General features: G+C 33.4%; 1 protein-coding gene and 2 long non-coding RNA genes across 5 annotated transcripts; 2 read left to right on the top strand and 1 right to left on the bottom strand.

Annotated features, from left to right (window-relative positions):
• Window positions 1–4,375: 4,375 nt before the first annotated feature.
• Window positions 4,376–6,470, top strand: LOC145593049 (uncharacterized). 3 transcript variants are annotated; one of them, XR_014102531.1, is made up of 4 exons: window positions 4,376–4,846; window positions 4,960–5,184; window positions 5,643–5,782; window positions 6,173–6,470. It is a non-coding gene; the product is annotated as an uncharacterized LOC145593049 (long non-coding RNA). The 3 variants fall into 3 exon arrangements; XR_014102529.1 differs by having other exon boundaries at window positions 4,960–5,782; XR_014102530.1 differs by having other exon boundaries at window positions 4,960–6,030.
• A 1,008-nt stretch (window positions 6,471–7,478) lies between these two features.
• LOC145593048 (uncharacterized) lies at window positions 7,479–8,733 on the top strand. Its single transcript, XR_014102528.1, has 2 exons — window positions 7,479–7,608; window positions 7,901–8,733. It is a non-coding gene; the product is annotated as an uncharacterized LOC145593048 (long non-coding RNA).
• An 11,030-nt stretch (window positions 8,734–19,763) lies between these two features.
• On the bottom strand, window positions 19,764–21,255 carry LOC145593047 (NDR1/HIN1-like protein 13). Its single transcript, XM_081649557.1, has one exon. It carries the CDS (start codon window positions 20,923–20,925, stop codon window positions 20,083–20,085), a length of 843 nt encoding a protein of 280 aa, XP_081505683.1. The 5' UTR covers window positions 20,926–21,255; the 3' UTR covers window positions 19,764–20,082.
• Window positions 21,256–25,458: the final 4,203 nt, after the last annotated feature.

Below are 25,458 nucleotides of genomic sequence, written 5' to 3'. Positions count from 1 at the left end.
AAGTTTGTGCCTTCAGACATCATTTTGGATTTTTCGAGTACTAAAATTGTCAATGGTGTGTTTTGACAGCTTGCCTTTCATTACTGCAACCCAAGATGGCCTAAAACACCCCTTACCAGAGCAAAGTTTGAAGAGTTATGTTCAGACTTGTTTGGCAGGTATAATGTACAGAAAACTGTTGTAGTTATTTGCTCAAATTGTGTCACTTTGGAATTGTTTTGATTACTGACAGGTTGCTTTAAATTCTGCAGATTAAAGACACCTGTTGAAACTGCTTTATAGGATGCTCAATTATGGATTAAATACAAGGACAATGTTATCCTTGTTGAAGTTGAAGCACAACAAGGATACCAGCTGTAGCGGATGTTGTGAAAAAGATGACAAGTAAAAACCCGAATTGCACTATCAACCCTGATGAATTAGTAGCCCTTGGTGTTGCTGTTGAGGTGAGTAGTTTTTCGTTTTGCTTTAAAGGACGCTCAAATTCAAATTTCTTTTTTTGAAATTCATGGTATATGGCTCTATATTATGATATGAACGGTGAAATGGTAAGAGGGTAACTATGATAGTTGAGTAGATCATCATAATCTAAAGCAAGTGATGGTGTTTATATACTTATTTTATTTAATTTGATGATGTAGGTTGATGATCATGTTAGTCTACAACAATATTGAGGAGGATTTGAAGCCAGTGAAAGATACAGACCATACGAATGTTGCTCAATCTCAAGATGTGAAATCAAAACTAATTAAGCAAGATGATTTTGTTGTGCAACAAAGGATAGTGCTTTTTACTTTTAATCAAAGATTACTTTTATTTCTACAAAAAATATGTGGTACAAGATGCGGCATTTATTGATGTATACAAGTTTAAGGCATATGGTACAAATAAATGAATAAACTTATGATCAATAAAAAAAAATATCTTCAAATAATCACTCAATTTTGAATACAATACTGATTTTCAAAGTAGATTTTTTTTAAGGATGAGTAAATTATTTAGACATGAGAAGAGGTGAGCAAACTATTTAGGATAATGTAACCCACCCAATGTCCTCTATAGTCACACTAATATATTTATTGTCCATTTGTCCTAGTTTATAACATATCTATTAAACTTCGGATTTATCTCCATCCAGTTTTTGATAATTGGGCTATCGCACGCACTGCGCGCGATGGCTCAACTAGTTAGTAGTAAAAGTTGGAGTTAAGTTTCGCAAAAATAAAGTTATCTCTAAGGAAAATATATAAGGTTACCTTTAAGGAGATGTTTGCAATGCATTGCATTGCTAATTGGACTTCACTTCTCCTTTCTTGGGCCATTTGCCTCAATAGTTTGGATGGGCAATTAATTTACTTGATAGTCCATGCATCTTGGGCTGAGAAAGCTGTAAAGGCCCAATGATTAAAAAAATGGCTCTAATACTTTTATTTTAATATTCTAGAACAACATCTACACTGATTTATGACAAAATGCTAAGGATTTTTTATTATTTTTTTTTTTTTGGGAAATGCTAAGGATATCTTAGATAGTAGCCAAGAAATAACCAATTTCAAAAGTCCTAAAGTGCATAATTTATGTCCTAAAGTGTTTGATACTTATCTACAATAATCTACCAATTTAACCAAATTAAATGTATATACTCCCTCCGTCCCTTTATTTTTGCCCCATTGCCATTTTCAGGGTCAAATTTTAACTATAAATTACCGCTAATCAATAAAAGATAATATAGTCATGAATGGTCTTGTTAGATTCATCTCATTGAATATTTTATTAATATCACGTTTTAATAATAAATTTTACGTGTTTGAAAATAAAGATATTAACATTTTAATACGTGTCTTGGAGACCGTGTATAGTCAAATGGGCCGAAAAAATAAGGATAGAGGAAGTAGTTATTTGAATAAAAAAGATTTGTATGATTTATTAGACAAAAATATAATTAATCAATAAATGAACAATCAAAAACTTAATTGAAGGTTGAGGGTCAATATTGTTTTTATATTTTATAACATCTCTGGTCAAACTTCTCTAGGAAGGTCAAAGTCGGCAAAATTTTAATTTGGGTGTAACATTCCCCCTCATAAGAGAGGGTCGATTATTGATCGTAAAATAATAAATAATAGGTGGATGAAATTGGAATCGACCATGATATATTTTTTATTTTTTTGTCACGTTAATATTTGATGTCATGTTAGAAGACCAATTCAGTCCGATTCAAGTCCCATGATTGTTTTATCACTTACTCGTACATTATAAATACTACATCAAAATTGACAATTCATATATGTCTCGGTCACTCCGACTTAAATCACTAACATTTTCCCCTTTCTCTATTCTAAGACTAAAAGTCCTCTATTTTGATCATTCTCCGATATCATTCTTATAGCTCCTATATATTCTTTTAAACATGTCGTAAATCCCATTTCACCTAAGCGGTGGGGGCCACTAATTCTAATTTATTTGCAAAATAGGATTTTTGTGGGTTTTCTCCAAGAAAAACAAAAGTTAAGTTAAGGCCTTTTTTATGCTTAGTGTTGTTATAATGTTGAAATTATTTGTTTGTTCTTGTATTTTAGAATTTCAAATTTCAATTGAGAATTATTTAATTTTGTTTATACAATTGTTTCGGGCCCGGTATAAAATTGCTTTGAAACCTTACCCACCCATTTCCAATTTTTTTTTTTTTTTTTTTTTTATTATTTGCACAATTCAGTCGCTTGATGGTAACTATAGGCCCACTCAATTTATGCTCTACAACAGTTTACTAGATGTCCTATACTAATGTTTGTTTTAACTAGTAGATGACATAATGCAAGGTAGGAATAAATATTTGAAAAATTTTAACTACATCTTTGGTTTCACCGATTCATACTCATGATTGTAGGTTGAAAAACTTGATTCTTGGATAGCGAAAAAAAAGTAGAGAAAAACTTAAGTAAGTGAGTAAGTTTTGTATGTGGGTAGCCACACGATGTGACCTCATTAGTTTATAAGAATAATCTTCATTTATATGTATGAGCAACTTCATTTTTTCATAAGAGTAACCCCATATTGTCCATAAAAGTAACTCAAATTCATTATACGATTAAAATCAAGTAATTTAGAAATAAGTAACCTTATTTGTTCATTTGAGTAACCCCTATTCTTTTGTGTTAAAAAATGAAACAATAATTCCATATATTTAAGAGAGTAACCCTTTTTTCACATTTAAGTAACCTACATATACATTAAGATAACCCCCCATTTGCTCATCACTATGACTCCTATTACTTAATTAATTGCATTATATGTGATTATGTGAAGTGGTCACACCATGTGGCTAGCCATATATAAGAATTTGTGTAAGTAAATTGGAGAAGATATGAAGAAGGTTTCTTCTATTTTTGGATGTTAGATATTGTTGTTCTTTGATGTCGGATGCTGTTGTTTTGTTTTGGATTTCTGAATTGTAGTTTGCTATTTTAGTTTAAACACAAAATTGGAATACAGAAAACTATTTATTGAGGTTGATTTTTTTTTTATTAGAGTTTTAAAGTAGACGCTCATGATTTTATTTTGCTTTGGAATTACTGAACTTTTTTTTTAACTCCAATTAATGCCTAGGTTGGTTAATTAGCTTTTAGATGTGTTAAATTGCTTGAGAATTAATCACACTAGAGTGTACCCGTGCAAAATGCACGGGATATATAAGAAAAAATATATTTAAAATATAGAAAGTTGATTTTGATGTTGTAACTTATACTTGGGTTGCAATGGTCGGTTTTGGACTGGTCGGCTCTGTTGAACCCTACTTAGCTTTGCTCTAGTGAGTATTAATAATCGTATTAATAATGTGCTGACACTTGTTTTGTCGTGCTGACACCTGCTTTGCATATGATATTCTCTGCTTTGCTTAGAAGCTCAAAAAACAGGGTCTTACTCTTTTATGTCGGTGGCCACGCAATGTAGCTAGCTATTATGGGGTTTACTTTGTTAAAGTTATAGAGGTTACCTGTTTAGTGTTATATGGGTTACTCAGTTAGTGTCATATGGGTTAGCGTCTTGCTCTAGGAGTTATATACTTTAATCTGTTGCAAATAGTTATTCGCACTACTACATTTTTTATCAAATGCGACGGTAAAAAAGGAGCTAATGCAACGACCCTTTTATTACCGTTGCATTAGATACGCCTAATACGACGGCTTATACTTTATATGTGAATATATGGGGCTAACGCAACGGCTACTTTGAGCCGTTGCATTAGGTGGTCTAATACAACGGCATGAAAGGCTACTACAACGGCTGACCGACTGTGGTCCTAAAAATAATAATGGACCTAATATTTAACAATTCCCTCCTTTGTTGTTTTGCTAAACTTAAATAATTCATTTTTAGGTTTAACTTATGTTAGCTACTAGATCCCCACCGCCCCCATGAACCAAGGGTTACCAAGCTCTCAAATTCTCTCTCCTCCCTCACCATTTTATCTTGAGAAAGAATTGGAAAACCTGAATATTTTGATGACCAAACTCTATTATACCTGAGTTTTAATCTCCAATTTCATGGTTACTCCTTTCGCTCCTTCTTCCCTTGTTCTTGATTTTCAATTTCTGGGTTTTTTCTGATAAATTTGGCTATTGCCCTAAGCATAATAATAGAATTAATTCAAAGTACACCCCAATAACCCTTAAAATACCAGTTTGGAATTGGAGATCTTCCTCCCGCCACCAAACCCCGCACCTTCTCCGTCGCTGCGCCCCTCCTCCTCATCGTCTTCCACCAAACCCCACACCTTCTCCGTCGCTCCGCTTCCGGCTTTAGGTCCCCTCCCAACACCCTCAGTCCCTCACTAAGCCTAATTAAGGTACTGTTACCCGAGATTTGTTCATAATTGTGTGTAATTTGAAGCTTGTTGTGTTAATCGTCTTTTTCTTTGATTTGTATGTGTTGTATTTGATTTTTTTTTTTTTTTTGCAGGGATGATTTTATTGTTTATGATTCTAGGGTTTATTTGATTGGTTAGATGATTATTTCATGTATATAATCAATTGGTGCTCTTCAATTTTGAGTATTGCACTATTTATTAGGTAAATTTTCAGGAAATTTGATAACACTTATGGATGCTTGTTGGGCACTCTCATATGTATCTGATGGTGCCTATGTAAAATCCAAGCTGTAATTGAAGCTGGAGTTTGCCCTCAGGTTGTGGAGCTTTTACTGCTTTTTATCCTAATGTTCTGAGTTTTGAGTTAAAATCTTGATGTTCTTTTTTTTTTTTTTTTTTTTTGAAGGAAAAAATCTTGATGTTCTTAGTTCTAAGTTGAAATAGGATTTTGTTTCTAAAATAAAATTAAAAGTGCTATATCTTAGAAATTAATGCAACAAAACTAATTAAGAGTGTACAATACGGAAAATAAGAAAGCAAAAATCCAGCATATAGGCCAAAATTACTTAGCATGAAAGTCTGTTTCTTTCATTTGTGTGCGATCATAGCTTGGTAAACTAGATAATTGAATGAAGTGTAAGATCCTTGTCTGCTTGAGATCTTTCAAATTCTACTTCTGAACAGTTAAGTATGCCTTTATAATATGATTTTTCATAGTTTTTCTTGTTCTTCTATATGCTGGAATGGGATAGCTCAGGTTTTATCTGTGTTGCAGGGTTTTGGTGAGACAGGTATGCGTCAAGCTACAGTGTGATCTTTTAGTTTGCCCTGATCCAAGAATTGTTACTGTTTGCTTGGAAAGGCTTGAGGACATACCAAAGATTGGGGAAGCTGAGAAGAATTTGGGTACAAAAGGTGTGAATGTTAGTTTATATGGCCTAAATAAGATAGAGAACTAGCAGTCATGACAACAATGAAATTTATAGGTACTTTGACGTGAACAAATTTTATCTGTTGCTGCATCTAACTAAATACTTGGTATAAATTAATTTATCCACTTTGTTGCTAGAACTAAATAATAATCAAGCTATGACAAGCCAACCCTATTTACATGTGTACTTTGGCTTTATTCCGAGTCAGAGCCCTAATATCAGTATAAAGAAGTAAGCAATCAAATCCTTTGCTTTGAAGTGATAGAAATATCCAATTTATTTGAGGCTTTTCTGATAAATTCCATCATTTAACTACATAATTTGTCAGCAATATGCATAAACACTAATGTCTTTTTACGTGAATTTTCTGCAGATATGGAAGATGAGTGATCTTATTTACTGACCAGAAGAAGAGGTTTTAGCAAAGCTTGAAGAATTCAATCACCAAGTAAACATAGGTGGAGAGCTTGCTAGAGGAATTTTGGGCTTAGTTGAAGTTTTTTGAACTTGTAATTTAGTTTTTCTAAAAAATGTCAAAATCATGTTTCGACGAATAAACATGTAGTTTTAAGTGATATTTGATTTTGTAACTTAATTTTTCTTAGTGTAAAATTGTATAAATATACTCTTAATTTTTAAATTTCAATGACAATTTCCTTTATTTTGATACATTTATATAGCTTCACGTGTAATAATAATAATAATACTATTATTATTATTATTATTATTATTATTGGCATTAGGTATATGCGCCGTGGCATTAGGTATAGAAAACCGTGACATTAGGTATTATAGCTATTGCCACGGTAATGATACTGCCGTTGCATCAGGTATTGATCTAACGCAACGGAACATTGATGCCGTGGCATTAGGTATCATATGCCGTGGCATTAGACCTATTGCAATGCCAGCAGATGCCACGGTACATGGCCGTGGCATTAGGCCTAATACAACGGAATATGATGCCTAATACAACGGATTTAGGGGTTGCAATAGATCAAAAATGTAGTAGTGTCGGTGAGGCCAGTTGCGCAAAAATAGTATAGTGAATTATTGATAAAGAAACTGTATACTCATGCTAATGCATGACATATATTATACTATGTACCAAAAAATACTCGTAAAACAAAGTGAAATGTTAGTACGTAGTGTTTTAAAAAAAAGTGAAATGTTGGGGATTTTGAGTGGTATAGTGAATTGTTGATAAAGGAACTATATACTTATGCTAATACATGTCATATATTATACTACGTACCAAAAAAAAAAAAAAAAAAGTGAAATGTTAGTAGTAGTTCCTTGAAAAAAACAAAAAGGAAATAGTGGATGGGTAGTTATTGATTTTTTTAAAAAAAAATGATAAAAAATAAATAAATAAAAATAATGTAGTGGGATGGGTAATTATTTTTTTCTTAAAAAAAAATGCATGAGTTGAATATTGGGATTTGGAGCTTTCTCGTTAAAACGTCTCTCAAATTATATATAAGATGTGTCAAACAGTGAAAGAAAAAAATTAGGCCTCCAAAGATGAAAAATAATAAAGTTTAATCCTTAATTGTTACTTTAACTCTTTCTTTTTAGGAGGAAATCTTATACTCTTTTTTTTTAGTGTGGGGTAGGGGGGTTTTAATCCCATACTAGTATACTTATCTTCTTGAGGTTTTCTATTTATAAGACAAAAAAAAAACCGTTGAGCTCTTAAATTCTCTCTTTCCTCCTCAACTCTTTCCCAATTCCCTGTTCTCCAAAACTCTCAGTTTGTTTGTGAATCACCGCCCACCCACACGAGTGTCCGGAGTGTCACCGTTTCAGGTAACATATAAATTGTTTGTTGAATTATTGATTTTTTTTTTAGACAATGTTGGATTATTCATTATTGATTTGTTGTTCAACTCTAGGGTTATTTTTATATCAACTACAATTATTCACATATTAGAAATTGATATCCTAAATTGGATATTCGAATCCTCATATATCAGCAAGGCTTCAAGTTTTTTAATTTTTGATTCATAATTTCATTGAATTAAATATTTTGGTTTTGTATTTTCGTGTTTCCTTGAATTAATTAATTTGTGGGTGTTTAATTAACTAATTAATTAATTAGGATGATGAATTTGGTAAAATTACTCGAAAGAAACAAAGGCGAAGAAGATTATTCGGCATTTGGTTGCCCATCGATGAGATGGTTTTGGGGCATTCGTGACCATTTTTGTCTCCGACTCACCTCTCCCCGTTCTAAAGTTTGAGGTGGATTCTCTAGACATGAAATTAAGTAATACTGATAAACGCGTAACAGCTGATTTTGACGTTACCCTTACATTTAACAACACTATTGGATACCTGCTCTATTTTGACTCTACGCTTGTTTCACTAGAGTATCGCCACTCTGGGGATGGGTTCGGGTTTCTCTCCTCGACCACACTCGAACCCTTTGTTCAAGGCCAAGGCATAGGCCAATTGAAATTTAATATGAAGATTAATGAGGATGATGCACGAGTTGAGAACAAGACTGTGGACTCGATCTCTCGTGATTTATGGGATAAAAATGTGTTACACTTTGGGTTAATAGCTCAGGGCCGCTATAATTATTTGATAGAAGCTGGTATTGAAGAATGCAACATCAAAGTGATTTGCAATGACATCAATCTTATGTTTTTATCCGAGAGTGGGAGTGGAAGTGGGAGTATGATTGCTGCTCCACTTTCCTGCAAATGCAACTCTGATTGTTTTTATGTTCGAAATAAAAATATGCATGCCTCTATATAAGGTTTGTATTAGTCTATTTATTTTGCAAAAGATTGGCTTTTATTTTGTTATTTTGACTAATAATCAATCTCATTGAACCTTATGCACCTTAATTATTGTAGTTGCCAATGAGCAAATTTCTTGTAGTGTCTAATTTAACCTTATGCAGCTTAATTATTATTGGCTATTTCATCCGTTTGTTTTTCTTCTTCATAGAGTACAAAAGATCTTGTACTTCCTAGATGTTCTTTTCCAGTAGTTATGATCAAATTATACATACTAAAGAACATGTATTGTTCACTTTTTTTTTTTTTTTTTTTTTTTTTTTTTTTTAATTTTAAGATCATAACAGTACAAGGAAAGCTGTTATGATCTTAATTCGAAATGTTGTAAATCAAATTGCCTATCCTAGTACGTAATGTAGGTTCTCTTGTTCTCTTGTACATTCATTTTCATAAATTCGGATTTAATTTAAGGAAAAAAAAACCTCAAGTACAAATTCGTATTTGAATCATGTGAACCAGAGCCAAAGAGAAGACGTTCAACTTCATCTGAAGATTCAAACTCGTACAAGATTAGCAAATTCTGATATGTTTCTACAGATTTGTTTATGATATCTCTAGGTCGTAGCTTTTACATACAAGTAGTGTTATTGCAAACTATCATTTTGATGTTTTACTTTAGTACATTCATTTTTCATAGAGGGGTAGAGTGGTGATACTCAAGACTCGTGATTCACGTACATTTGTATCAATGCCTTGGTTCCCTATATTGCTATACATAGAAAAAAAAAATGCAAACAAACATCTTGGGCCTTTTGCCTCAAGAGTTTGGGTGGGTAATTACTAATTAGTTTGCTTGATAGTCCATGCATCTTGGGCTGACTGGCTGAGTACGTCTGTTTAGGTCCAAATATTAAAAGGGCTCTATCACTTTTATTTTAATACTCTAGTAAGTAGTAACAATATCTTACTGATTTATGATAATGCTAAGGAAATCTTTACATAGATGGCAAGAAATAACCAATTTCTTATTTCTCCTAAAGAGCATGATCATAAAAGTGTTTGATATGTATCTACAATAATCTACATATCCAAAAGAATACTTGTATGTATTATTTGATCCAAATCAAAGAGATTATGTATAATTTGATCCAAATCAAAGAGATTAAATGTATTATTTGATCCAAATCAAAGAGATTAAATGTATTATTTGAACCAAATCAAAGAGATTTGTATGATTTACTAGACAATAATTAACCAATAATGGACCAATCCATTACATGATACTGAAAGTGAAACTAAAAGAACACTTGACAATGTATTATTAAAAAAACTTCCCTTAAAAATTACTTTCTCAAATAGGGTTTGTATCTAAATTATAACTTTTACTTTATATTTCATATAAATTATAAAATAGACTTCCTTGTACATTTTAAGTATTAAATATTTAAATATTTTCTCTCACATGTTTTTATTTTTATATATTTCATGCATTTTAATACATGGTGAATCGATTCATTATGTTTTATATTTTTTTATATAATTATATTGTCATTATAATTACTTAAAAAATGTGCATTGCATGGGGTAATCTAGTAACCATAAAAGAGGAATATATAAGATTGAAGCCTTGAATTTTTTTTGTCACGTTAATTCTTGATGTCATGTCAAAGGTCCAATAATCCAATTAAGGGCTTGCTCACATTTACTGAATTGAACTGAACTGATTAGAGCTGAACTGAACTAATTGGAGCTTAACTGAACTGAACTGATTGATGGAGCTGAACTGAACTAAACTAAACTAAAATTAAGTAAATGTGAACATGCCCTAAAAATAATAATTGAAGTCCTCCCGTGACTGTTTTGTCCCTTTACTCATTTACATTATAAATACTACATCAAACTTGACGAATTCATATTACAACAAGACTGACGAATTCATATATTTCTCGGCCACTCCAAAATAAAATCACTAATGTCTTCCACCTTCGCTATTCGAATACTACCTTCTCTCTTCCAACATACTAAAATCTCTTTTAACAATTCTCCAATATCATTTTAGATACATCTTATTCTTTATTGAAAACACAAATCTCATTTTCTTATTCCTTGTCGATTTCAATTCATAAAATTTCATTATTTTCACTAGTAAATTATACCACAATGTATATCAATTCAAGGAAACGCCAAATTTTAGGAAGAAAACCAAAATTATGGCTTAGTCTATTAAGCCTTATAACATCAAATCAGTGAATTACCTGAATGTAAGTTTTTTTGTTTTTTTTTTTCTCATCACGAGAATTAACTAGTCAAAATTATATTAAATTAACCATTTTGGATTTACTTTGAAAAATCTACACTAATTTTAATGGTTGTATCATCCTAATAATTTCAATTGCTTTTTCATTCGTAGTTATATTTTAGCCCAACATGTGCCTATTGGTTTATTCTGATGATTAATTTAAAAGTTAAATCTTTGTATGAAGATTGCCAAATTTTGCAATAGTCTTATTAAAATTTTCTATTATTCATTTTAGACTTTGTTTAGAAGAAATGTTCTAATGTTTGATATTAATCAATAACACTATTAATTGCTATCTAAATTCATTAAAATGACAGAGATCAGCCCAGCCTAGACTACGGAAGCAACCAAAATGTCCTCGTCTCTGGATTATGTCGGCAACAACAACGACCAGAGCCCCTTAACCAATGTGGCAATGTCACAGTAATGAGCCGAACTGAGCTGAGTACTACATTATTCATGTTCAAGTTGATGTTGATCTCTTAAGAACTCACAAGGCTCACAAGCTATAAGGCGAAATCAACAATAGCTTTTGAGTAGCTTTTAGTGGTTTGACTTATTCAAACCACTAATTAGTCCTTTTAATATTTATTTTCATAGCTAATAGTATTCACCACAATGAGCATTTTTTCACTTTCTCATTCTATCTCTACCCACTTTCTCTGTCCTCTTGCTTATGGGCATTTTGGTGGTCATATTTTTATCCCACCAATGATAAAAAAGAAATTTTCTCACCATTCTTTTTTGACCCACCTAAAACACATCATTTTTGGAGTGGACAAAGTAAAAAAGAAAATTGCTGGTTTACTGTTCATACTTTTTTGCTCATGAGCTAATTTCCAAATGCTCACTGATATAGTTCGTTTTTTTTTTTTTTTTTTTTTTTTGCTTTTTGCTCATGAGCGGCATTATGATTACTCATTGTGATAAATACTCTAATCACTACTACCATAGCTAATAGCTATCTTTATCCGAACAAGCCTTAATTGCATTTGGTCTTCGGATCTAAGAAACCCACATGTAAGTTGCGACCACTACATGCCGGATATCGAGACACACCACATGAGTGAATAAGAATGAAGGCGTGGGGTGTAGGATAGAGAGACATATAATAAGAGATGGCGGACACACGAAGGCAAGGCATAGAAGATCCCGTGGTAAAATAAGTAGGAAGAAAATGGTGTAAATTTAATACAAACAAATGATATGAAATCTTTTGCAGCATCTTTCGGCGTAAAGGAGATCGATCCTCAAGACTCAGCAATCAACAGCCTGACAAAATTCCAACTGCCCATACTTTACAAAACAAAATATGACCAAATATTAACATCACCCAAACCACGTGCACTCGAATTTAATTTCATCGCTCTTCACACTTTCACCCAAACCACAGTACCATTTTTTTTGTTAGAAAATGTTGTTTGTTCATACCTCATTTATATCTCTTTGTGGTATGGTATTAAACGCTAGAGATAGATTCTTGTTTCATCCAGTCGTACACTATTTAATTGAAATTCACGCTTTCATGTTATTGTTTTTGTACTCCTTCCGTCTCAAAATATTCACAATTAATATATTATGATACGAGTATATAGATATATTAAGTATACGTATATACGAGTATTTAATATGTATGCAAACAGAACTGTATATTAGGACGGAGGAAATATTGTTGAGATTAATTTTTTTCCTTTAAATGACATAGGTATTGTTTGGAAAAGGGTGTGATATTTTGTCTTTATTGTTTGATCTCATGCTTTGGCTTTTAAATCCATTTTAAATTTGTTCTTGGTTTTAGTTTCAGTTAATTTAATTTGATTCTGTTTGTATAATTTTGAAAATTGTGATAACAACTGTAAGCATAAAAATTGGTTAATGTGTCATGGTGTGCAATATTGGATTTAAAAGTCAAATTTGACTTAATGATTGTTTGACTACAGCTTCTTTGAGGTCAATATACTGTTAGTCTGATACATACTAGCCAGGGTAGTTGCTTTGTATAGAAAAGTATAGTGTGGCTGTGGAATATTCAATAAATTATGATTGCTTAACAAGTTTAATCCCAAGTTTTAAAATTTAGATGTGACATTATTTTTTGTGGTCCTATTAAAAATGATGTCATCAAATTCTAGGTAAGACTCACTAAGGGCTTGTTTGGCAAATGACTTTTCATTGGCTTTTTGATTGGCTTTTGGTTTTTTCATTTGGTCAAATATCCAAAATTTGTGTTTGGTAAATGACTTTTATAGCTAGTTGAAAAGCCGACTTTTAAGCCAAAATGAAAAGCTACTTGGAGTAGCTTTTGGCTACCTAAGTTACTAATAACATCCAACAACCAATTTTACCAAACATGTTTTTAGACTAATAAAAAATCAAATAGCCAACAAAAAAGTCAATACAAACATCCAGTCAAACCAGCCGACAGCCAACAGCCAATTGCCAAACAAGGCCTAAGACTTGTCTAAATTTATCACTTTAGCCCTAAGACTCAAATATATGACCCTTTTTTTTTTTTACTTCTTTATATGTAGAAAAATGTAAAATAAAATAAAAATAAATAAATAAAAAAAAAGTGAATAATACAAGTAAAATTGAGGTGGGTCCCAATCTCAAGTCTTAAGTTGAGTCTTGGAATTTTAAGACTCAACTTGAGACTTGCTTGAGATTTAAGAAGAAAAATGGGAGAAGTCTTAAACATAAGTGTTAAGATTCAAAATGATGATGTCACCCCGAGTCTTAAGATTTGGAGCTAAACTTGCTCTTACAAAAAGTTTTTAAATAATGGGTGATAATGGATTTATAACCCAATTAAGGTTTTTCGACACCTTAATATGACTCTAGGATGTATAATGTAATTGATGATTGAAACTATCTCCTGTAGCTTTTGACTTCCAATGCATTAAATTTTGAAAATATAGTTATATAATTGAACCAAAATACCAAATTTCAGGACACTATAAACCTATAGATGGGTCCATTATAGTTCCAAACCAACTTTTATGATTCGGGGGATATTCAATTCTATTCACTTTTACTTTTGAAAATATTTCACGAAATTGATCCAAAAGTGCGATAACCATCGATTTGAACAATTTTCTACTTTTCACGACCAAGATAGGGAAAAGATTGAGGGCCTTGCCACATACCTCATGGTGGTTAGCCGGCATTTATGTGACCGACTAGTGGTTGTATGTGATTCCATATGACATACATTATATGACCTCAAGAAACCTCTTCTATCATCACTTGAGTTTTCGACACCTAACCTTGAAATATCATAGAATGGTTCGATTTCATTCATGTATCATAATTCATAACCGGTTATATTAGGCTTTGAGGTGCTTCATGGAATTCCCATAGGGCCTATGAGACTTAATTGTTGCATGCAACCATCTTATTCGTGCTTCCTTGACACACTTCTCGTTATCAAACATGGTCATTTTTGTGTCGTGCATGACTGACTCTTGTATCGACCAGACTCTTACGCAACTCGATTTATACATAAGGTAATATGGTTACTTTTATACAATAACATTGGTTTATACAGGGTACATCCCTTATAAAGAGATCGAACAACTTTATTTGTAAAAATAAATACATACTCCACTTTCTTAGGGTTATTTTTAATCGTAACATTAGGGGTTTCACGCTTGCTAATTCACATTTTATGATTTAAAAGTTGATTATAAAAATATTATATTATTTCCAACGTATAACATTCAAAAGACGACCATACAAGTGTGTTCCAAATGTTGCAATTTAAAAAATCGAAGGTTTTATATATACAAGTAAGTTTTGGTTATTTTAGGAGTATTTATTTTACACCCACCTTATCTCAAAGTTTGTGCAAAATATTTTATATCAATTTGGGAATAATTCGAAATATAGTAAATTTCACGCCAAATTACATATAGGGGGTGTTTGGCAATTGGGTTTTTGCCTAGCTTTTGGCTTTTGACTTTTTAGTTTGGTCAAATAGTCAAAAAATATGTCTGGTAGTTGGCTTTTTCGTTGGCTTTTAAGCTAACTTTTCCGCCAAAAGCTAATAAGAGTAGCTTTTTTATTGGCTTGTTGGCCCATTTTATCACTAATAAACAGTTAACAACCATTAATAATTTTACCAAACACTTTTGTAAACAACCAGCTTAAACAATAACTTAAAAAGCCAACCCATACAGGTAATACTTCCAGCTACTCAAACAAGCCAAGCAAACAAGCCAATAGTCAACAACCAACAGTCAACCGCCGATTGTCAAACAACCCCATAATCAACTAGGTATTGTGCCTCATAAATTCTACAATACTTGTATTAATCAGAGCAAAGCATAGGTCATGTCGATTCAAATCATACAAATAGAATATACTCAATCCATTTGCCACAATATAATGAGCCGTACGCGTGATCGAACTAGATAAGTGGCAGCCCAAACCTAACACAAAATGCCAAAATGGTCATATTTGAACCCTCAAATGGCGCACCGACAAAAACGTAACACAAGCAACCCAGCCGACATATAACATTTAGAGCAAACTTGGGAGTTTGAAGTAGTGTTGGGAAGTATAATAACTCCTTCAATATTTGTACTTACCAGGAAATTGAAAATTATAGGTAACGTCTTTCACTTTCATAATTATTTTTCTGACTATAAAAGAAAAGAAACTTCCAGTATAGTTCACCTCATTATTTTAATTTAATTTCAACATTATACTAAAATTGATTAGTACATCCGTATTTCGTGTCCTTCTCTCATCATAAACTTGCATTATGCTCCCTTTGATTTCAGAACCCTATGCCAACTACTACTATTACTTTATAGTAGCCTTTTATTATTTCTTTAATCATCATGGTTAGTGAAATGGAGTAGATAATCACTCTTCATCTTACATCATTAATTCTCCACTATACTATCACAAATGATTCCCTAGCTTTTGTGTTTCAAGTTTTTACTCATGTACTTGTATTTGATGATCATATCTTAAAATAAAAAATTAATATCTAAATTGTAATTAGAATTTAGTAAAATCGAATTGCAGAGTGCTTGATTCATCCGAATTTTATTTATAGTATTAAAGTAAATAAAAAATAAGAATATTGTTTGTATTACCTACAAGCAATAACATGTCTTATTATTAATCTAAGATCAAAGAGCTTTCAAATCTTCTTTTTTGGTTTATGTATAAAGCACCATAAATTAATGCAAAAGAGCTAATAAGACCAAATACAGCCATACGGGTCATACATAAATTGTTAGATTTCGAGAAAACTCCTCAAATTGGAGTGTGTACCATTGATCACTTTATATAATGTTACAAGGCGATTCCTAATCACGTTAGGAATCTAATAAGATAATTATACAAAATATATACAAATATATCCGACAAATATTATCTAGAAAATAATATCTATCACACCCCCACAGTCGAAGCGGCAGGAGGACGAACGCAGAGACTGGATCTGAAGTCTAAAAATAGCTCCCTTGATAAGCCCTTAGTGAAGATGTCCGCAAGTTGAAATCGTGAAGGCACATGTAGAACCCGAACTTCACCCAACGCTACCTTTTCCCGAACAAAGTGGATGTCCAATTCCACATGCTTGGTGCGTTGGTGATGAACCGGGTTACTAGAGAGATAGATTGCACTGACATTATCACAATAAACGATAGTAGCCTGTCGAAGGGGACAATGAAGCTCCAATAATAAATTACGAAGCCAACAAGCTTCAGAAACCACATTTGCAACGCCTCGATACTCCACCTCTGCACTTGATTTAGACAAAGTAGGCTGACGCTTCGCTGACCAAGAAACGAGGTTGTCCCCAAGAAAACAACAATATCCCGATGTGGAACGACGGGTGTCGGGACAACCTCCCCAGTCAGCGTCAGTATAAGTAATCAAGCGAGTAGGAGCAGAAGGATATAAATGTAAACCATGATCAATAGTACCCTAAATATAACGCAGAATGCGTTTTAACGCATCAAAATGCGGCTCCCTGGGATCATGCATGAATAAGCACACCTGTTGTACCGCATAAGCAATATCTGGACGAGTAAACGTAAGATACTGAAGTGCACCTGCAAGACTGTGATACAGAGTAGGATCCCGAAATGGAGAACCCGAATTGGCACTAAGTTTAGACTTAGTGTCGACTGGAGTGGCGGCAGGTTTACAGGAACTCATACCTGCACGCTCTAAAATTTCCTGTGCATACTTCTGCTGAGACAATAGCATATAGTTGGGTGTGCGAGTAACTGCAATCCCCAAAAAGTAACTCAATGGCCCTAGGTCGGACATAGGAAATTCCATCTGTAAACTAGAAATAATTTCCGTGCGCAACCTGTCAGAAGAAGTGACTAGAATAATATCATCAACATAAAGCAGTAAATATGCCAAGTCATTCCCTTGCCGAAAAGTGAAAAGAGAAGTGTCACTTTTAGCAATGACGAACCCCAACTTGATCAAAAAATTCGCAAACCGTTGATACCAAGCCCGAGGGGCTTGTTTCAAACCATATAGGGCCTTGCGAAGACGACATACATAGTCAGGTTTACTCCGATCATAAAAACCAGGAGGTTGATGCATATAAACTGTTTCCTGTAAGTCACCATGCAGAAAAGCATTTTTAACATCTAACTGATGAATGGACCACTTTTTAGCCATGGCTAAACTAAGTACTGTGCGAATAGTTGCCGGTTTAACAACCGGACTAAATGTCTCATCACAATCAACTCCAATTTCCTGCGACCTGCCATCACATACAAGACGAGCTTTGTGCCTTTCAAGGTCACCATTAGACTTGTATTTATGCTTAAAAAGCCACATACAATTAACAACATTCACCCCCATAGGTCTAGGTACCAAATCCCAAGTTCCCGTTTTAATTAAAGCACTGTATTCATCTAACATCGCGGCATTCCAATTATGGTCTTGGAGAGCTTGTTTGTGATTTTTGGGTAAAGGGGATTTATGCTCAATGGTCAAGTGAGCATATTTTGGATTTGGTTTAATAATGTCATGACGGGATCTCGTCTGCATTTGAGGGGATGTAAGAATGTTGGGTCGAGTGAGGATGGAAGATTGGCGGGCTGGAGGAGTGAAATGGAGTGGGCTAGAAGCAACTAGGGGAGAATTGGGCCCAGCGTGAGGCGAGCCCAATTGGGGAGAAGGCGGGGAACCAGCGCCCAAATGAGGGTCCGCTGGTTCTGGGCTTCTGTTGGCTGTCCAGCCCGCTGGATTTCCAGCGCCCAACTGATGGGCCGCTGGCTTCGGGCTGGTGGCTACTGGTTGGGCCGCTGGAAATCCAGCGCCCAATGGGTTGGGATTTTGAGTTTGGGCTTGTAATTGAGACGTGGGCTGCTGCAAAAACATGTGAGTTAGTAATGGTGATCTGTCATCAATACCCAAAAACTCATAATCCTTTAAGGTAAATTTCTCAATGTCTTTAAATGGAAAAATAGACTCATTGAAAGTTACGTGCTTAGAAATAATAATTTTGCGGGTTGCAAGGTCTAGACATTTGTAACCTCCATGATTTGAGGGATACCCTAAGAAGACACAAGGTGTGGACCAAACACGAGTCATATACTCATATATAAAGATGTTCAAGTTAGGTTAATTTACAAGACCAAACACGGGTCATATACTCATATATAAAGATGTTCAAGTTAGGTTAATTTACAAATTGAATTAATGTTTGTCCATCTATATTATGAACAAACAAGTTTGATTTGTTTGCATACCTTAATGGCATAATTCTGACATGTTTCAAGATTGATGCTCCACTACTTCACTTCAACTAGCAATATTATTCACCAATAAAGTCCTTGTCAATCCTACATTATTGTTAATGTTGTTTTATTTTTATTTTTTTGTTTTTTTATCCACATATATTTGCATAGCTATTTACTTCATTATTCTAAAATAATTAATTAATTACTCCAATTTAATATATTGAGCATATAATTAAAAAAAAAAAAATACCACTTCACTTAACAAGTTTTAAAAGCCTTTGCTTAAAAATCTTGCAATTTATTTTCAACACTTTCTAAATAAAGCGAATTCAATTGATGTAAATTAATACATTTTGAATGTATATGCTTCTCATACGAAGTAATACAGAGTACTCTGTACTCTGTACTCCCTTCTCATACTTCGTATTAATTTAACCACTGAACCGACTTTATTTTTTATTTTGTGGGTGCAATACTTCAATGAAATAGAAGCATGAATTAATTGTGTGTATAATTGAACTCGTAGTTATACACTTATACCAGCAATCAAATGATGTTGACTCGAAAACAAGTTCAAAATCATTGCTACACGAATTAATATATCCTCACACCAACATCATCAGCCAATTAACAACGTTGACTAGCAGTCTAATTAATTTCCGATTGGACTAATTAACAACTCACTCTGACGAATTTATAAGAAATTGAAACGTAATACAAGGAATTTTCATTCTACAAAAATCCACATAAATTGTATTTATCAAAAAATAATTCTGTGAGCGTGACATTGTAATAATATTACAACAAACAGTTGGACCATATAGCGACATCAACCACATATCAATACGTCCACTCTACTACACGTCTACACTTTGGATATAACGTCTACACTCGGGTATACCACGCAACATTTTTATGCTCACTTCATATTTTCGAAACAATATCAATTAAAGCGGGCATATTTCCTTAAAAATATACCTGATTGTAGTATAATAGAAATCAATCCTCGATATATCATGCTTATTTTTTGATGAATTTTTAATTTTAGAACTACATCAAACCGCGTAAATTTCCTAAAAAAATAAATAATACAAGTATACAACTGGTCGTACAATAAAAATAAAAAATTGCCACCGCCAACATAAAGCGGAAAAAAAAAAAAAAAAAAAAGAATTATACTACGGAGTACTATTATATTATTAATCAATTTTCATTACTGTATAATTCTAAAAATTTGCTAGTCACAAATTTTCTCCATTTCACATTTTTGTTTTTTTTCAAATTTCCTCAACCCATTTTGGGCAGAAAACAAATGAACTAAAATCAAATCAACAAAAAAAAAAAAAAAAAAAAAAGTTTACAAGCCCAGATTTATGAAGATCGAAACTTATAAACCCCATTTATATAAAAATAAAATAAAAATATATGTAAAAAAAATTGTAGTAGTACTGTAAACAAACAACAAAAGTCATATCATCAACCCAAAAAAAAAAAAAAATTAAAAAAATAATCAAAAAGTAAATTTCCAGATCTTAATTCTAAGATCAACCTTACATTTAGCATCCGACGTCGTTCCAGGTGTCGGAGTTTTCGACGTCGCATTTTTCGGTTGAAATCCCTTAATCCCATCACAAATAACTCTGATTCCAATCTTCTTAGTCTTGATTTTTCCCATTTGTACTTGAACCATTGTATTCAACTCAGCTGTTATTGGAAATCCACTCTTTTTGGTTAGATCGGATTTGAGCGGTTTAACCGTGTCCGAGTCTAGATCTCGGGTCGGGTCGCTTATGATGGTTGCTTTGAGGATAGTGGTGTTTCCGTTGACGTGAGTGAACGCCGGGAGAGTGGCGTTGCCGGCATCGACGCCGGCGCCGGAGAATTCCACCGCCATGGGGTCGTACACGAAGGTGATCTTCTTCTTGTTGGGGTTTTTGGCGGTGAGGGTGAAGTCGAGGCGGGAGTTAAGGTGGTAGAACCCGGTTGGATCGGCCGAGCTGAGATTGAATTTGGAGATCCGGATTGTGGACACCGAGAAGGTTGGATGTTTCGGGTGGTACAACACGTAGAAGATGCACGCAGAGATTGCCGCGATTAAGAGGAGTGTGAGTATGGCTATGAGTGTGTATATGAATGTAAGGCAGCAGCATTTCCGGCACGAGCATGACCGTCTTGAACGGCGGTTTTGCGGTGGGCGGTAGCCGACAGGGCGAGGGCGGTTCGGATTGTAGAGTTGACCGGTTTTAGCCGGTCCAGCTCCGTTTACGGCGGTCCCGTTGACTCCTCCGCCACCTCCGTTCATTGCCGCGGGTGGCGGGTTCGGCTTCGCGGCGGGGTAGACTCTATCAGTCATCTTGTTCTAAGGATCGGGAATTAAATGAGAGGTTCCGATTCGATAGGGAGGAAAGGAAAGGAAAAGAGAGAAGTGAAGAAAAGAATGGTGTATGAAAGTGGGGGGAATGGATTGATTAATGGAAGTAGGGAATCTCTTCCAAAGTTGGCTTCCTTGCACTTACTAGCTTATGAGGGTGGTTTTTTTTCTTTATGTTTCTCTCTCTAGAACAACCTTCTCTCTCTAGAAATTGTTAACTTTGGTTGGAGAGAGAGGGTGTTTTTTATGATATTAGAGGTGTGGAGACAAAGAAATAGTGTGGGGGGAGGTTTGATGATAAATTGATAATTATAGGTGTTACATTATTTTCTTATACCAACAACTATATGGTGTAAGAAAAAAAGGGGGACTAATAATGTGAAAATTGACCTAGTGAAAAACATAGTTTGAGAATAATTAAGCTTATAAAACACTCATCATTGGGAAATGGTTGTGGTGATAATTAATGAGATTTGGGAAGTATAGATTATTATAATAATACTAGGTGCTTGAATTTTAATTTAGTAGTGCATAGATTAGTTGGTGGGTGGGTTTTCAACATGGCTGGATAGCAACTACTGCTACAAATTTAGTAATAGTAGTAGTAGTAGTGAGTTATCTAGTATGATGAGGATGAAAATTTGATTATTTGACACACTTATATATGAAAAGGGGGTAAGGATCGATCCTTGCCCCCAGCATATGCTGGAATTTCCCCCGCCCCTCGTTGTACCCGTCCTTGTGGCTCATATGAATCAAAAAAAATATATGAAAAGGGGGTTTGAAAATGAGTTTAATTTGACTTTTAACCTACCGAGGTTTCGCCATATGCCCATATCTTCAAGACCTTTTAATTGGGTGTGCTTCTCATTTGAGCTATTTTATTATCTCCGACTATCTACCCTTCTTTATAAAATAAATAATCTATTTGATGTTAGATGAATTATTAAGATTGCTATACATAATTATGAGATACGTACTTGTTGGTTATCCTGAGCAACACTTGATAAGAGACTTAAGAATTTATTTTTCTCATTTCTTATAAACTAGCCTTTGAAAATACATTGATTACAAGGATATGTACGTCGATGTAATATGATATTTCAATCGAAATGATTAAACAAGATAAAATTCTTATTGTTCTATGTTCATGGACTATATTTACGTTTCCTTGGAATTAGCCAAGATCTATATAGACTCTCTTCTTTAGAATTAGCTTTGGGTCTCCTCAAATCAAACACAATAAAGAGGAATGAGAGCTTGAGATTACGGATACATTCAAAATTTTAGAGCCATACTATGTCAATTGTCCCAAAAATCCAAAGCATAATAATTTTTAGGAAAAATTTTAAATTACCACCCAAAAATGTATTTATTTTCAAAATAATCATGCGTTTAATTTTTTATTTTACTTTACCACCCCTTAAACTAGAAAACTACTCAGATTACCACCCATTTTCAAATTCTGGTGGATTTCTGTTATGTGGACTCACCCAACGGCTAGTAACGGCTATATATAAGCATTACAATCAGCCATGTCTTCACTCCACCTCCCCCTTAAACCAGTTTATTGAGTACAAGACAACCTAAAACCAAAAGAAAACAACTAAAAAAACCAAGAGTTTGCCGTCTGAATTTCCACTACTACTGATCAACTTCATCCTGTCACCACTAAGAATTGTTGGGTGGGGCCCACATAAGAGAAATCCATCGGAATTTAGAAAGGGGTGATAATCTGAGTAGTTTTTGAATTTAAGGGGTGGTAAAATAAAATAAAAAAATTAACAGGTGGTTGTTTTGAAAATGGATATATTTTTGGATGGTAATTTTAAAAAAAAAACGCTCAACCTTTCAAATCAAAATATTCCTAGGGGTGGTTATTTATTTATTTTTTTTTAGAAAAAAAAAACGCTCGACCTTCCAAATCAAAGTATACCTAGGGGCTACAATTCGGGTCAACGGGTCGGGTTCGGGGTCACATTTCGGGTCGATTTTAGATTATGCTTAGAAACTATCAAAAATAGTGTATAACTTAATATTATTATGAAATATGATTTTTGGGTAAAATCGGGTCGAATTTGGGTTCGGATTAAGTTCGGATTTCTCTCATTAACTTCGGACCGGATTATCTGGTTGGGCCAAGGATTGCCCCAAGTACAACCCACAAGTTGGCTCCTTGGTTCCTAGTTAGCGTGATGCCGCCACCACTTTCGTCTCTACTCTCAACGTCAATGCCAATTATTTTATCCTCTAGTACATTCGTTTGCTAACAATGATGCATTTCCATAGTTCAATGGACTGTTTGCTAACAACGACAAATAATACTTCATGCTTATCCTTTAATTCCCGAAATAATTGTTTGTAAAAAATAAAAACAAAATCAACGTCGCATTTATTAATAGCTAGAAAATAAATTACATTTCCCCAAAAAAAAAATAAAAAATAAAAATAAACTACATATATAATAGCGCACTAATGGTTATTACTGCTGATCAAATAAGTCAAGACAGGCTAATCACCTTATCGATCTTCCTATATCGAATTTGACCTATTAAACGATTGCACTCTATGCATGCAACTTGATTGAGTATGTACCATTACAAAGTTGTACTCACTAGCTAGCTAACATATTTCAAAAGGCATTCACTGTACTTCCAAACATAAGTACTATACTTAATGATATCTTGACCTACTTATATTACATTTTGGTACGTTTGAGTTGCATGCATAGAAAATTAAGCATAGTAGGTCCATTGGTTGGTAATATATCACAAATCACGAGCAAACTTGTTCTTATGGTTGTTATTTGAGGAAACTCCATTAAATGTTACAGCTATGAATTAGTGTACGTCCTATTCTTGGACTCCAAATTACAAATCTTAGCTCTCATTGTTAATTTCTTAAATACAAAAGATTAGCATTTACATATTAACTAGCATTTTGTCCCGTTCTATGCACGGGTTGTTACTTAGGTTATTACTTTTATACATAGGTATGCTTTTCAATAGTTGAAGGAGAAATTTAGTTAGTAGGTATATATACATGAATATTGTGGGATATGAAATGACATATTAGTTTAAGTTAAATTTTGCTTTTAGGTGATTTTTTTTTTTTTTTTAAAAAAAAAAACTATTTTTATTGTACTTCATATTTTATTAATGTGTACTAATTAGTTCAAATTTATTTTATTATGATGAAAATGAAACACTCATTTGGTTACTTAAATTTGCAAGTTACATAATACATAAAGACTTTAACACTAAAAAGGGTTCATAAAAAGGAAAGATTAAGAGAGATGACACGTGACATATAGGTGATTAGTGGTGACATGTGGCATAGGAAGAATTTGTGGTTTGTGTTTTTAAATACTAAGTATAGATATAGATATAGATGTAATGGCATACAAAATAAGCTAAGACAACCTTTTCAGTTATGGATTAGGGACTTAGCATTGTTTAGGTAATGATGATAATTAGTGTACTCTAATTAAGTAAGTGGGTTCGATTATTGCTATCTCCGTTATGGCGGATGAGGGTGATCAGACTAATCACCTTCGACGTAGACTAATCCAACTCCCAAGCCAATGAGGACTAAAAACGTCCTTTACATTATATTTTCTATATTGGTTACTTACATAGTATATATTAAAGTCGTAATTTACACATGAAGTAGAAAACTCCTACAAATTGTTAGTAAATTTGTTTTCATGATCAACTCATGTGTGAGTCAATTAGTGGAAGTGCTCTATCATAGCAGTACATTTAGGAATGAATGAAGAGAAACAAACCACGCTATTCTCATATTAATTCTAGGAGCTAGTTACTCTTCTGCTACCAATTAGTTTAGGACAATTTTTAGTGACTTGAACTTGTAATTTATCCAAATCTCCTTCTCATCAACTAACAGGTACAATCAAGACTCGTAAAGCTACCTAATTGATAATGACTTTTGAAAATGACGACTAATTCTCAAGCAATATATATACTTAAATTATAGGATACATTAAACACTTTCAATAGAAAAATATAACATAAACTTTGAAATTTAAAAATTTGTTTAGGCAACTTATATTTGCAAACCTATTTTTATTAATTTACGAACTAATATTAATAAAACAATAAAACCATGCAAATCAAAGCGAGTGGGATACATATATATAGTAGCATCATGTACTACTGTCGGGTGTGGATCATATAAATATCAGAAACTGATCAGAGGTAGTGTCTGTTCATGATTCATGCTAAGGTTGATTTTATTTTGTTTTGTGGTTACGTTCATGAATTTCCACAAAAAATTATATGCGTCATCCATAGTTGTGCGTACTACCTCATACCGCAAATGTTGAGATTTTTGGACCTATATATTTCTTTGTCCCATGCATTTATTTTACTTTAACATGTTTTAGACTTGTCGTCCTCTTTGTCAAAAAAAAAAAAAAAAAAAAAAAAAAAAGACTTGTCGTCCTCTCTTGAAGGTAACAAAGTGACCATAACCTTTTATTTTGCTACCGTTACG

Source organism: Chenopodium album, chromosome 18 (genome assembly GCF_948465745.1).
Source record: "Chenopodium album chromosome 18, dcCheAlbu1.1, whole genome shotgun sequence".
NCBI lineage: Eukaryota > Viridiplantae > Streptophyta > Magnoliopsida > Caryophyllales > Amaranthaceae > Chenopodium > Chenopodium album.
Note: the sequence above shows the minus strand (reverse complement) of the source record. Positions and strands in the feature narration are given on the sequence as shown.